This window comes from Anneissia japonica, unplaced genomic scaffold (assembly GCF_011630105.1).
Source record: "Anneissia japonica isolate Jap-2015-1 unplaced genomic scaffold, ASM1163010v1 scaffold5280_len750649_cov202, whole genome shotgun sequence".
In the NCBI taxonomy this organism is placed as follows: Eukaryota; Metazoa; Echinodermata; class Crinoidea; order Comatulida; family Comatulidae; genus Anneissia; species Anneissia japonica.
Window position 1 is genome coordinate 303959 of NW_022703058.1, and position 15301 is coordinate 319259.

General features: G+C 36.4%; 2 protein-coding genes and 1 non-coding gene across 3 annotated transcripts; 2 read left to right on the plus strand and 1 right to left on the minus strand.

The window, feature by feature from the left end:
• Positions 1 to 1311: 1311 nt before the first annotated feature.
• On the minus strand, positions 1312 to 6559 carry LOC117104256 (deoxyuridine 5'-triphosphate nucleotidohydrolase-like). Its single transcript, XM_033244977.1, has 5 exons — positions 6078 to 6559; positions 4523 to 4659; positions 3409 to 3483; positions 3071 to 3141; positions 1312 to 2048 (listed from the first exon to the last, which is right to left on the minus strand). Exons 1-5 carry the CDS (start codon positions 6428 to 6430, stop codon positions 1992 to 1994), a joined length of 693 nt encoding a protein of 230 aa, XP_033100868.1. The 5' UTR covers positions 6431 to 6559; the 3' UTR covers positions 1312 to 1991.
• Positions 6560 to 8124: 1565 nt separating this feature from the next.
• Positions 8125 to 14610, plus strand: LOC117104255 (protein KTI12 homolog). Its single transcript, XM_033244976.1, has 9 exons — positions 8125 to 8386; positions 8881 to 8932; positions 9109 to 9161; positions 11466 to 11521; positions 12106 to 12185; positions 12519 to 12678; positions 13164 to 13226; positions 13420 to 13488; positions 14452 to 14610. Exons 1-9 carry the CDS (start codon positions 8242 to 8244, stop codon positions 14593 to 14595), a joined length of 822 nt encoding a protein of 273 aa, XP_033100867.1. The 5' UTR covers positions 8125 to 8241; the 3' UTR covers positions 14596 to 14610.
• On the plus strand, positions 9911 to 9983 carry Trnak-cuu. The gene has a single exon. It is a non-coding gene; the product is annotated as a tRNA-Lys (tRNA).
• Positions 14611 to 15301: the final 691 nt, after the last annotated feature.

Sequence of the window (15301 nt, forward strand, 5' to 3'; positions counted from 1 at the left end):
CCAAGAGATCCGAGGGGCCCTGCGGACTGTAGTAGATTAGTACCACTGTTATTGGGATATTGTTACAGAGAGGGCGTCTGTCAAGAGATGTGTGTGGTTGTTATCGTCTCGGTGTAGACAGCCATGTTGAGTAGAAATAAACTACAGTAACCGAACCCTGCAGTGTATCCTGTTTTATTAAGAATACAACACGGACCGCCGCACGAGAGCGCAGGCGTCACGCCACTTGATGTCTCGTTTCCTTCCTTTACCTATATTTGGTATACGTTTTTTTTTTGTTTTTTTTTGTGCAATTTGGAGGTTAGTTTGGACCCCAATGGAATTGAAGTACAGTATTGTACTTTCTGGGACCCGTTGAAGCTGAGTCGTTCTATTGAGGGGTTGAGAACCGAATTTTGTGAGTCCACACCTACCTCAGCCCCACCATGATAGGGTCTGAGGTGCGAAAATTTGATGAAACATTACCGCTAGGTGGCCGGAAATGACAATCGTATATAGCAAAATTTATCACATCACCATTTAATAGTCAAAACGAACGAAAATAACGAAAATATTTCTTATGATCTTTTATCAGCGATTTTCGGGAACCATAGAGATCTAATTGATGTGTGTAATATACCATAGACAAAAAACCCCTTAAAAACATGGTCTTGATGTTTACCTACTTCAAAGACGAGAGTCCACACCCACCTCAGCCGCACAATGGTTGGGGAAATAGTACCTCAGATGGCCGAAAATGACACTGATATACTGTAGTGAAATTCGTCATCACTTCACTGATCTCTTATCAACCTATCATCCTTTTCATCTGCTACTTTTTGAAAAAACCGACTACATACAAAGCAAGACACCTTTATATTATATAAAGTTATAGTATGTCAAAGCTTATCTCCTGCTAAAATTGCAAATTTTACTACACATTTTTACCCCAAAATGGCATTTTGAAGCTAGTATTTTACTAAAAGATTAAATTTGAATAGTGTATTTGGTATCATACGAAAACTATTAAAATTATGTATCAAATGATGTGTATGATGACACTATTGTAATGTTGTGACCCAAATTACACACTTGGCTGGGGCTACGAAGCTAAAACAAAATTTGCCATTTTTGATCAAATTTTGCACTTAAATCCATAATTTTTACAATTTCCAGGCATCTTTACTCATGAAATTACATTGCAGTGAAGGGGACCAACCCCCTTAAAAAATAAGTGAAGGGGGACATGTGTTGCTCTGTGCCCATGTAACTATACTGTATTTTTTTATGGTTGATTATGGCAGAGTTCGAAATAAATGATAGAACAGCTGATACAGTACTTCAAAGAAGTTTAATTTTATGTACAAATGACTAGTTTTAACAGGACTAACAATAGCTTAAAGAATGCAGAGTTGTGCAATGTTGACGACATTAATACTGTATAAAGTTTTGTATATAACAATATTGCAACTTTTACAATACAAGGTTCTAGGTTCATAAATTTTCAGCCTGAAAATGAATTATTTATTAGCATTCAAATCAGCTACTAGGGATATTGTCTTTAATCAATTTGGCTCTGAGGGGGGCAAATTCACATTAGAAATGGGGGCTTAAATCCATGTGACACTGGGGCGAGACTTGCACAATATGCAACCTCCTTAGTTCTATGGGGAGTATACATATCCATGGTACAGTAAAAAGTATACTTGTGGTATGCAATACAGTATATTGTGCATAAAGTGGACATTAATCCCATCAAATTTAACATTTAAAAGTTAATTTTGCATAGAGGCCTAATAGGCTGTCAGAAAAAATGTGGTAGGTTAGAAATGCCAGTCTCTGAACAAAATGTAGTGACAATTTTAACACAGCAAAATATTGTACAATACATTTTGATTAATCCATAGTAATTATTAATTCCTCTTATTGTCTCTTATTTCATATCAGTTTATTGTCTGGTTTCATTTGTCTGTTTGTTGTCCCCTTCATTCACCTGGTCATTTTCAAATTTATCAGTGAAGTCCAGATGATCCATACCCGCCACTTCCACGCGTTGTCTCATCCAGTTTCTAGCCAAATAAAAAGATAGCATGTAAAAATACAATCATTAATTAACATAAAAATGTTTAAGTGTTACATACATAGATGCTGTGGAATTGCATAACAATGAAACAAGCAGTGGCATATCTAGTAGTCTTGAAATAGTGGAGCTAATGGGAGAGGGGTGAGAGGCCCAACGATTGAGAGAAGGGGTACTAGCTCTAAAAATAAGGTGATATGAGGCAATTTTTAACTACTTCAGTGTATATTTTTGTCCTTAAAATATTTCCAGTGGGAGGCAAGAAAAGCATCTCACCCCCCTACAATTATGCCACTGTTAAATATCCACTTGTAATATTCCTAAGAGACCCTAACAGGATGAGGAGTGTGCATTAGATCGATTTCAACGAAGATAAGCTTATACTCCACAATCAACGGATGGCATCACATTGCCCATCACTCATGCACACCCTACAAAGAAACTCAATATCACACCAAATAATATTCAGGAACATCTGAAGTCATTGTCACGGAGAACTACGATACAGACCAACTCGCTTTCCTAACTTGAGCACTGCTTCAAATAAAAACTTATCACCACTCTCTATATTCGAAAAAAATTCCAGAATGGGATCGTTTGCCATATGACATCTGCGCTGCGCCAGATGTAAAGACATTTAAATTTTGATTGGACTATCAAGAACTTTCGCCAACCACCTAATTCCTAATTTAACTGCTACACACCTGCCCCTGACCTAAGTGCGACGACAACCTTAGAAGGTGTTTGCACGAGATCGTACAGATACAAATAGGAAATGGATTTGTTGGCTGATACAATGATTGTGTGCCCCACTGAGTCTCATTTTAAGTTACTATAATAATGTACAATATTTTCCTCATTTAAAAAACACAGGTAGTGTACAATCAATCAACAACAACTTATCCACAGTGCTGTACTTTAAAAATTATCTGACCAAAAATGAAGAATCTCGCACAGTCAATCTCTGCTGGTAATGGTTATTCATTTGTGTCAACTGATGTCATTACTCACCTCACATTCTGTAAGTTTTGGCATGTATATTTTTTCACAAATAAGTTGTGCAATTCGCATCCCTTGGGTTACTACAATAGAAAAAAACAAATCATTGCAAAATTAATATTACAATTTTCAACATCAGAAAAAAAAAATTATGATTGAAATAACTTAATTGATTTGATAAAATTTCTGGTTCATCATCACTCTTTTTGAAAACACAACTACTGTATTTAATAATTGACTTAAATATTGAAATACATGCTACTGTACCAAGTTAAATCATGTTTAATAAAACCAGCAAAACTATATTTCTAGTTCATCAGTTTTGATATTTACATGGCTTGTATTCTTACCTTTGAAATTTTCATCAGAGAAATTGAACAGTAATACACCAACCTCGCCTCTGTAATCTTGATCGATCACTCCAGCTGAAAAAATACAATAAGGCATTTCTACATTATTCCTTTCGTATATCATTTGCATTTAACTTACAAGTATATTTTTAGCCATTTAAGAATTATCACCAATTTTCACTACTTTCATTTTAATTTATAACTTGGTTATTAATATTTAACATTAAATGATAAATATGTAAACATTTATTTTACAAACACTAATAACATTGATAAATATTTATATATTTATTTTCCATACAAATTTAGATTGCCCAAACCTAAAAACAGAAAAGTTTTATATCATACAATCACTATCAACAGCCTTCTTTTAACATTTCCTTTTGCGCTTTGTTTTCCCGAACAGGATATGGTTCAATGAATATCTCAAATGCAATTTTATGATATGCAATTTTATGATATGCAATAAATGCAAAACAAAGAAATATGTTATGCAACTTTTCCATTCCTCATAACTTAGGATGGGAATCCCTACATAACATAACCCAAAATCCATCCAGAGCTTCACTTCTTTATCATTATTTTATAAGACATCACCCTATTTTATTTGGACCTTACTTTGCTCTTTGGATGAACCTTTAGAATAGATCTTTCAGAAATGGTGATCAAACTTAAGAACTAACCCATTAGGTCAGGGCCACTGCCAGGAATAGGTGCTTGTCCCACACATTTGTTTACATACCTTTCACACGAGCATGATTCGATAAAAGTCTATTGTGCATACGATAAAAAAATATTTTCATAAATCAAATGACGTCATAATCATGAAAAAATGATAAAATCGTTTTTACTACTACAATTTTATCGTTTTTCCATGATTATTGTATTCATTAATTCATTTGATTGGTTTGTGAAAATATTCATTTATCGTATACACGATAAATCGAATCGAATCGTGCTAGTGTGAAAACTTCTCTTATTTTCTATATGAACAATTGCTTTTTAGCATTTTATCGTTGATCGTTATTGTCATAGTGCCAACAGAACTTTACACTGCAACAACATCCAAGGGACGGGGCTTACCAGAAAGGAAAAAAAATAATTTAATGCATACCACCAACATCAATGAAATTTTTTGAGGCCAATCCAGATCGTGGCGCTATCCTTCCATAGCAGTTTTCAGGAAGTGCAATTTGGAGTCCTGTTTCCACTTTTCCCTTTCCTTTTGCTGGTATAACAATTTCTACTGCACTAAAAAACAGAAAATATGAAATGTGTAATAAAAAAAAAAGATACAGGCATATTGAAATGATTAAAAAATATGAATTAATACTATGAACAAAAAATATAGATATCAGGGTTCTCATCAGCATGTCAGGAATGCCAATCACGGTGGTGGGGATTGTGTGCCCACCCTCGGGGTGGCGCACACTCATTTGGCTAATACCCATGTCCCAAAAAATTAAAACGCAGTCGTCGGCCCAACACCACCACACAGTATCATCACAATGCTGCTACTAGCTAGTCATAGCCTAGTCGTAATTTGCTGCTGCCCATTAAGGAGTTTTCGATTTGCACGTCCACTATGTCGACTGATAACCTATGACATAGTTTTGATGACTTGCGCATGTGTCAAGTCGACTAAGACGATGAAACAAATTTGAGAACGTGTTCAGCAGCGTTTTGACGTTCGCTCTCTGACTGAGATAACAAGTAGACGTATGACGTCATATCACTGCAAACTTTTGATTCATGATGGAGGACGATGCCGCTGTGCTTCTTAATTTGGCAAAATTAACTTCTACTGGGAAGTAAATAGCATTTCGGTTAAGTTTAAGAATTATCCATTATTGTGGATCAAATTCAGTGGATAATTAGGTAATCAATTAATCAACCTATTAGCCTAAGGGAGCCTAAGCTAGGCGAGGCCGCCAGCCTTCAGTCAGGCCGGGTGCATCCAGGAAAAAGGAAATAATTTTTCATTGATCTGTTTAAAAAAAAAAAAACCCTATATCGAACAAAGAAGGAGAGGTGCACCCTCAACAGGCAGATTTATGTTTTTACAACTCCCTGCCCTGAATACCCCATGGATATACCATTTTAAGGGATTCGCGAAGCCGATGAAGATTTGCCATGTTGAGCTGCGTAGACTACAGTACCCGAGTGTTGAGAAAGATACCATGGGCAGTGTATTTGAATAGCGCCTGCGAACACGGGGAAACCCCAGATAACAAGGTCATAAGTTCACTGACGTGTCAACATGGACGTTCACTTAAATCGAAACGTTCAGATAACCAGTGGACAAGTACCAGTCAACTGCTCGGATTTTCCACTCACACGGACGTGAAAGCCGTCCACGTCCACTCAAATTGAAAAGTCCTTATTGATACAGCTGCTTGGACTGAAGCAATGTAGCTGAAGTGCCTTGTCCAAGGATACAAGTGAATCTGCACAGTGGAGGCTCGAAACCCCGACCTTATGATTGAAAGTCTGAGCCTCAACTTCTGCACCAACTGCCGCTACAATCGACACATTTATTTATCTGACCGATAATGCAAGTTTATTGAAGTATGACTGCGCATGCATTACTTATTTCATGTAATCCACTTCCTATAATTAAATAGACCTCTTCTTGTTGCCAACCTAAGGCCTAGGCTAGGCCTTCCTACCTGTACAAATCAAATCCTGCTGCTTTATCCGATCCTCGCTTTGGTGCTTGTGCTCCTTCCCTACATTTACAAAACTTCAAAACTATTCGTTCCGAGTTACCATCTTTAATACAATCATCAGTTATGTGTCGTTTATATGGGGAATTTGGAGCCATTTCGAGTTTTAGAGATAACAGAACTTCTTGGTATAGGCCTAACGCCACCTTCTTCCGACGACTACGATCAAAGAGTATGTTGCTACGATGACTCCTTGAAGACATCTGGCGCCAGTTTGATTTTGGCGCGAGTTTGATGACCTGTTGACCCGGAAGCAATGACAACAATCGTGTACAGCAGGTGAAACTCAGTAACATACTGTAATCTGAAATCGAATACTGTATAAAAACGCCCAATAAGTTTACGATATATAAAACATTGACTACGACTAGGCCAGGCCTAGAGGCCTTACAGTCACACAATAACTTAGGTTGATCGAGTATGCGCGTCGAGGAGTACAAGAACGCCCTCTGTTCTAGTATTGGGAGCAGAGACCATCAAAGAGTATAAAACTGCAAGAGGTCCGACTGCCCTGTATACATGCAATGGAACGTTAAAAAAGTACTCCCACGAAGGGGCGTGTCCTTCATAACCTTCATTTAGAACGTGCTGCGTTTCGAATTCCAGCATACATTCTAGACACGCAGCACGCGTTCGATATGAACGCACATTACAGGCCCGTAGCCAGCATGCTTCAAGGGGGGGTTCTGGGCGTGGAGTCCAGGGGTCCGCCAAAGGGCCCCGGGTGGGGTAAGGGGGGGGCGCTAAGCCCCTGTGGGGGCCGAAGCCCCCGAAGCCAGAGCATTTATACGATTTTAAAAGCATGTACATGTCATTTCAATGCATGTTCATGTATATTTAAATACTTCTTACACAATTTTAAAAATAGGATAAGAAGACTACTTTTTCCAATACAGGATTTAGAACGTAAATGTTTATTGTGAAACAAAAAGATGTGTATAAGAGACAGACATACAGTAGTTATTTATTAAAAAGCAATGCTTAACATTTTAATGCTACTATGTAATGTTATCTCTAAAAATATAACTGGGATAAAATTAGCAATACCCACTAGGTGACACTACAAAACACAGACCTTGCACATTATGAGATCGCTAAATACCAATATTAAAATATGGAGGTATGTAAAAGATTGCGTTCCAAAAAATCCCCGGCAGTCGGACCTCTTGCAGTTTTATACTTTTTGAGACCATTAGTTTACTGTAGTAGACTACAGTTATATTTATTTTGTACAGGTATTTATTTTCGGCATGGAAACCATTTATTTGCCTGGGAGTTGCAAAAGTGGAAATGCATTGTCATCAGAAGGATGCACGATTAACCAAACCGTCCCACACAAAAATCATAAGCAAAACTCAAAATATTTAGTAATGTGTAAGATGATCAGGGTGCACAAAGCCTGAATTGATTTCCTAAATTCATAAAAATGGATAGCGGCGTGCAGCAACAAACTGACACTCTGAAAAGGTCCATTGAATGTTCCAAATTCATATGTATTCAACTGACTTATAAGCTGAGCAGAGCTCATTATTTATGGCCATCATCGAGTCCGGATCAATCAAAGCAGAAAAGAAAGCAATTATTTTTCATATACAAAATAATTTAAAAAAAAATGTTTTCACACTAGCACGATTCGATAACGATTTATCGTGTACGGAAAAAAAAAAACTTTCACAAACCAACCAAATGACGTCATAGCCTAATCATCGTAAAACGACAAAATCGTACAAGTAAAAACGACTTTATCGTTTTCTTATGACGTCATTTGATTTGATTTGTGAAAATATGTTTTAATAAATATTATAACTTCATCTATCCATTAAGTTATATCTATCTACTTAGGGCTCGCAGAATTTTGAAATATTTCATTGCCTGGCAAGCCAGGTCATAGATTTTCGGTTGCCCTCACATTTATTTTCAATTGCACCCTATTTTATTTATTTTAACCTAATAATAACGGCACCATTGGCGCACCATACTGTCTCTTACATGCAAACCTGGCGGTACTTCTCCCGATATGCCCCAACCCCTGTGATTAACAGTAAAATACGCCTATGCCTAGGCCCATATCGTTGGCCTGAATATTCTGTAGATTCTAGGTAATTAAATGCCGTTAATAATTATATGTGGATTTCCTAGTAGTGGTAAAAGTAAACGATCCAAGGATGCCAAATGCTACTTTGAAGAAAAGCACAGCAAGCAAGTAATTATTGTCGGAGATCATGGAATAGACAGAAATCAAGTGTATAATGGTGAGTCACTCCTGTCCTTATGGAACGCTAGAAGGGCAATTTGAAATATCTGACGACATAATGGATGTACAATATGTTATTTGATCAGGGAGTTGTACAGTATCTGGTTTGATGTTTTACTTTTTGAAAATAAACATTTTTGAAAAAAAAATGCTTTATATAGCTTGTTTGTACAATTGGTGAGTCAGAAACTTTGGTTCTTAAGCAGTGGCGACTGATTAAATACATTTGCTGGGGAGTGGGGTGCTAAGCTGTTCCCCCTCCCAAATGAGATTAAAAAAAAAAAAAATAGGGAACTCTGGATGGCCCAAAACCCCCAGACTGTCTTTGACAGATGTGTTGGCTTGGTGTAAGTTTTTTTTTTCGCATTTGGTCCAACTGCCCCACGAGATCTGGTCGGGGGTGGAGTGAGTGTGGGGCCTACCCCGCTGGCGCTGCCACTGTTCCTATGGTGCTCCATAAAAAATATATAACTTGTATTTTCATATTGATAGATTCAAAAAATGAAAAAGATGTACGTGGGTCTCTTAAGTCTGGGGTTCAAAGGTGAGTTAAACATTTTTATGAATATCATACTGCACACAACAAACATGATAAGGCAGGCTACACACCTGTATGGCACTGTAGCTCTCTCTGACAAGATTTCAATATTGAAAATTTTCAATAAGAAAGCTATCTGATTTGTCATATTTTTAAAGTTAAAATATTTTTTTCTGTTTCAGAGTCATCTCAAAAGAGGATGTTGTAATTGTTGATTCTTTGAACTACATAAAAGGTATTATAAAAATAATTAATAATTTAAAATTCTCTTTGTTGAGGTTTTGTCATCGTTGCTTAAATATTCTAGTACATAGATAAAAAACAAAAACACTGTATACCATGGATAGAACTAACACGATACTGTATGTTTTCTCCAAGGTTGTAAAACAACGTAAAATCAAAGACCACAGTTACATTATATCTTTGGTGAAATCCATGGAAATGTTTATTACAAGAATGAGCCTAATGGCGCTCCATATACAAACGACCTTTCATGAATCATCATCAGGATTCTTCATTCAGAGGGCCGGGTCAGGCGGATTGCGAAACGATCCGATGATTTTCAGAGCCTACATCATTATTATTTTATAATTTTTAAAGTTATTTGCAAGTCCGTAGATTAAAAAAATATCAATTATGGTATTTACAAAATATAATGGATATTGGGAATTGAATTGTAGGCTAGGCCTAGAGAGGCCTAGGCTCCTCCATCCAATGCACTGCTGGAGCTCCACTCACTGCCCAGGAGGGAACACATTTTGGCTTCGAGTTGTTCCATTATGCGACTGGACAAAACAAAATTTTGTAATGGACACAGTTGCATGGAGCAGAGTGAAGGGTTTAACAGCCAATACTGTACAAAATATTACACGCTACCAATTTTTCAGCCTAGGCCTAGCCTACCTGGCCACACCTAAAAGATTGCTGCGCTTACGAATGCGGTAATTTCTACTTATAACTTGCAGGTCTCGAGTGTTTCCATCAGCCCGGTTAGCTCAGTCGGTAGAGCATGAGACTCTTAATCTCAGGGTCGTGGGTTCGAGCCCCACATTGGGCGCACTTTTTTTTTCTCAGTCAGTCAGTGCCCAGAATTTATTTTTGCTTTTCTTACAAATTTTTTTTGCAAGAATTCATTTGGTGATTTTTTAAATTTTTATTATTTTATAATTATTTTTAATTCTATAATTGTTGACCATTTTAATTATAGTCTGATTCACTAACATTGTTACTACATTTCTGACCTCTGACCTATCTTGTTATTTATATTTTTTATTTTACACTGTTTATTTCATATGCCTTAGCCCCTTTGTCTCATTTTAATGCTTGAATAAAGTAGCTTACTTTTTCTATCCACACTGTGTGCACGAAAGCTAGTGTACTGTCACACAAACTAGTCTTTAAAGTACTAAATGTTTTTTGAGTTTTATTTTCTAATATAATGATATAATTTTATATATGTTGAAGCTTGCGGGTACACCACGTAAGTAGTTCTGAAAAGAACTGTTGTAGTTGAGAAAGTCTTGACGTTTCGATAAAGATGCTTCAATCATCTTCAGGAGAATAATATCTGATATTTATAATTTTATTTGTTTATGTTTATCTATTTTTATTTTTTTTTACTTCTATATATATATATTTTTTTAAATCTATTTATTTGATTGGAGGTTTTTATCTCTGTTAGTTGGTATGAAAGAAAAAAATAATTTATTACTTCCATGGACCTGTGCATGTGCAGTAATACAAAAAAGGATGAGGGGGATGATGACCTCACAAGGACAAAGTAGGCGTGGTTCGGCATCACTCAAAATTTCTCAAAAGTAGTCCAGGAAAATATGACAATTTAAGGCCTTCAAAGGCTTATTTAATAGATTTTGAGTCAAATAATAAGTAGAAAATACATTTTTATTTTCTCCCCAACGAAGTGTGGTTTTTCTCCCCAACAGGGAGTGAGAGCAGCTCCCATGACAGAGGCCCCTGCCCCCTACCCTGGATCTGTGTTGTTGCTAAGAAAGACTATACAGCCTGCTTCATGTTGGCTTTTGTAACAATTTCCTAGTACTTGCTTCTGTTTAAATTCATCTTGGTTTTTATGCATTCGGTCAATTTTATTTATTTATTTATTTTTTTTATAAGATTTGGGGAATGAGGTATATGTTTCTTAATTAACTAATGTACATGTATGCCGCATATGCTAGAAGGTGCAACCTTACACCACCCCCCACCCCCCATCTCACAACAAATTAGTTCCACTAAATGGGTTAAAATTCTAAAAATGAGCATTAATTATTAAGTTTTCATTGAAATAAGGATTCAGTTCCATTCACATTTTTCAGTACACTTTACTGTGACATTGGGGTTGGGAAAATGATTTTCTTCTGAGAGGAGGTTCCCTCACACAATCTCCACTAAGATATGTCACTGCAGCAAAGTACAATGTTCTATAAAATCCTGTACACACTGGGTTTATTAATCAGAGTACTGTATCTTGGCACACCAGAGCTAAATACTATAAATTATCTCCCTCTCATTGATATTTCAGGTTTTCGATATGAATTATTTTGTGTAGCCAAGTCAGCTCAAACACCTCACTGTATTGTAAGTTGTCTATATTTTAAAAAAATTTCAAATAGAGCCATAACAGTAACAATATGTGGGGGAGGGGGGTCTATTTTCCAAGATTCCCATGTACTGTACAGTACTTTGTATCAAAATTTGATAAATATTTTTGTTTCAAGTTACATTTACACTAGACACAATAAAAATGTGCTCAGTGTTAAAGATATAAACGATGCGATATGTTGCTGTCGTGTCGTTACCGTGTCTAGTGTAAATGTAGATTTATCCTTGTTTTGTTATCTGGTCACGATGGAATCAGGACACCTGATCATCCTACTCACAGATTTTCAAATCATTATTGTTGCAAACTGTGGGGTGTGGAGGGGGTGGGGGGGATAAAAGCTGCCTCTTGGGACCAACTTCTAGGTAAGTTTGGCTTTATATAAGAAATCCATATTAAACAGTTTGGGCTCCCCATAACTGGCCAAGTAGTTCAATGAGGTCTTGGCTGGCCATAGTAGCAAATTTTCCCAGTACCCACATCCCTTGTGGTAGCCAATGTAACTTGAATTGAACAATTGTACAGTATATGTGCAAATAACTTGATTAGCTTATTTTTGCAGATTCACTGTGCAGTCAGTCCTGAAACTGCTAAGCAGTGGAATGCATCAAGATCAGAACAAGAGCGATACACAAATGAAATGTGAGGTTTGAACAAAAATTATATGTAATCATATCTGTATGTTTAAATAAGTTATTAATATTTCATTTTGAATTTAGAATGAAAAAAAACCCCTAATTTTTCCATGCTAAAACAGATGCTTAAATAACATTCCTATTTTTGTTGCATAGACCTTTTGGCTGTTAATCGGTATAAATGCCTAAATGGTTACATCACATCATGACCATATATAGGCATATCATTACTATATACTGTATGGGCATACAACAGTTTTTTTTTTCCAAATAAATAGTCTGGACAAAATATCTAATTTGTGTCTAACTACTGTACAACGCTTACTTGTTTTGAATTTAGCTTTGATGGTTTGGTGATGAGATTTGAAGCACCAGATTCTAGAAATCGATGGGACTCACCATTGTTTACTGTACTTCCAGACGATGAGTTGCCATGCCAACAAATTTATGATGCTGTGTATTTACGGAAAGCACCTCCTCCCAATATGTCCACTGTATCTGTAAGTTACAATCTAAGCTTACACAATCTATCAGAATGGCTGTATAATAAACATGGCGGACCTGGGTTTTGAGATGATGAAGTAAACAATTTGGGAGGACACTTCTGCATATTTTTTTTCCATAGTTTTACTTTCTATAAATGTATCAAAGTTTTTGGGTTTTAAAACCAGATGGGGCAATGTTCCTCTTGAAAAACTATTTATTTTCATGTCTTAGAGGTGTCTCCAGATTACATGTAGTGTAATATTATACGACTTAAAACTACCCAAGTTAACGCTAACCAGGGAGAATAACCAGCTGATTTTCCCTGAGCATAAAAGTTCAATGCGAACAGCACGCCTCTGTTAAATCTTCCTGATCGCATGCAACTACAGCGCACACTGCTGAGCTTTTCACAGAATGTATTCATGAACAGACTGATTGAAATTTAAATTTTTCGATTTAGTGCAGTATCTTTAAAAATGTGTGCACGATTTCTTTACAGCAACCTCTCTCATCAACCAGCTTCTTGCATGAATTGGACAAAATAACTCAAGATATCGTAATGGTATGTCACATGCCTTTTTTCTGTACATCCAACCAATTCATTCATGTCTCTATAATTTCGAATGTGTCCAGTGTATGTTTTGATGGCTCATTCAGTATAAGCAAATAGATTTAATAATTTTCAGAATGTGGTAGTTCTAACAATGTATACACTATATGCAAAACATATTCACAATTGACATTTTGTTTTTAAGGCTGTCTTGAATGCTCAAAAAATGAGTCTACCCGGTGACGAAGTCAGCTTACCAAAAGCAACAGAAAAGATATCCTTTATAAGTCAGGTAACAGGTGATCAATTACAGTATAGGTTTTCAGCTAGGGATGCTTTCTCAGTTTGAAATTTTTACTCAGCCAGGGATGCTTAATTTCGCAGGCAACTACAGTATGTTTTTTTTTCTCTTTTTTTAGATTTTTGAGTACAACCTTCATGAAAACATTTTATTCGAGCAGCTTATCAAGTTAAACTCAGTTGGCTAAGCTGGTAATACCTACCCTGTGTGCATGAACAATGGAGCTTATAGGCCAATTAAAGTCAGGGGCGGATTTAGGGAGAGGCTGGCCCGGCCCCAGCCCCCCTTTTGGGAGGTTAAAAAAAAAAAGAAAGAAAAGGAAAAAAAATATAAGCCCAGAACGCCTCAAATGTTATTTTCAGGCGTCTAGAACACAAAAATAGGACCCCCTAGGAGAGTGTTGTGTCGATCAGCCTAACTTAAGGCCCCCCCTTTTGGCCCCTCCCTTTTGGACATCTCTGGATCTACCCCTGAAAGTTCTTGAATCTTTAATAATCCCTGGTTGCATTCCATCTGCTGCTCTTCTTGTGTTCCAGCTGAAGGGATGAAATGCAAGTTTCAATAGCACATCATCTTTTGGATGAGAGGTTTAGGCAGTTGGTCCTGAGTGAATTACAGCCCATGTGTATGTCTTTGTTTATGTAACACAGTACTCTACATTTTCTGCCAGTCTACTGCCTAATTTCCCACCTGAAGTTGTTGAGACATTCATGGTTTTTCCTTGATGTGTTTCACACCAAAGAACTTCAATCTATGGTATGTCAAGAGCCTATTGATTTTCTATATTTTTTTCTAGCCTTTTAATTAATAAGGGCTTCTTGTTTAAAGAGATGAACTCAAACTTATTTTCAGCTCAAGCTGACACTCTTGCCGAAAACTGATTCAATCAATGTGGTAAGTTGTATATCGTGTGTTAACCTTAACAAATTTGTTTACATTAAATTGGTGAGACATGTTACGGCATCAGAACTAAGAAGATGGCGGCAACAGTTTGTATCGTATACCAAGCAGCATCCAGTAGAGAACACAGATGTGATACCAAATATGTTTGTGCAGTACCTTAACAACAGTCTTGTGTGAACATCGAATAACAGAGTGAAAGCTTATGGATAGCATCAAAAGATAAATTTTTGGCTTAATAATCTATTATAAATTTATACAGTGGCTATTAAAATATAACTATTTCAATGCAAACTGTGTTTTGTTGATTATAAAAGATTATAAACATCATTACAGTCAATACTAAATTATGTAACTAGAATGGAGAGCAAGTAACAAACTGTACTATACATTCATTACATATTCTTGAAAAATAAAGGTGCTTATTTTCTGTATTTAAATACAGTATGCTATTAGCTTTCAATATAAATTAAAACAAGAAAAGATTTTCCTTGTTAATTAACAGATGTCTGCAGTTAACATATCTTGTAATCCGTTATGTGTTCATAGCCACCATAACCAGCGTCCCAAGTTGGAAGAATCCACATCCAGGAGATTTGTTTAAATGAGCTTTCTTAAAACCTAACAATATTCTGCTGTCGATGGTTATACCCATTGGCACTGACATATAGGAGACAATTGGTAAAAACATGAAAATATCGTGAATTTGCAGGAGATGAGTTACTTTCCGGGAGATTCTTGCTTGCTCGCTGGAGTGCGGGACGCCCTACCAATTTCCAGAGACTCCTATGACTTCTGGGACAAATGGAACCCCTGCCATAACATGGGTTGTTGAAGTTAAAAAAATCTTGAATATTTCATACAATCTACATATCTGTCTCACACA

Coding starts and splice junctions, on each gene's coding strand:
- LOC117104256 (XM_033244977.1), bottom strand. CDS start 6,430: ATGTTACTGAGTTTCACCTGCTGTACACGATTGTTGTCATTGCTTCCG. Junction 3,484..4,522: donor AAATTTCATTGATGTTGGTG/GTATGCATTAAA, acceptor GTATTTTTTCAG/CTGGAGTGATCGATCAAGAT. Junction 2,049..3,070: donor CAAAACTTACAGAATGTGAG/GTGAGTAATGAC, acceptor TTATTTGGCTAG/AAACTGGATGAGACAACGCG.
- LOC117104255 (XM_033244976.1), top strand. CDS start 8,242: ATGCCGTTAATAATTATATGTGGATTTCCTAGTAGTGGTAAAAGTAAA. Junction 8,933..9,108: donor CTTAAGTCTGGGGTTCAAAG/GTGAGTTAAACA, acceptor TTTCTGTTTCAG/AGTCATCTCAAAAGAGGATG. Junction 12,186..12,518: donor GAGCGATACACAAATGAAAT/GTGAGGTTTGAA, acceptor TTTTGAATTTAG/CTTTGATGGTTTGGTGATGA.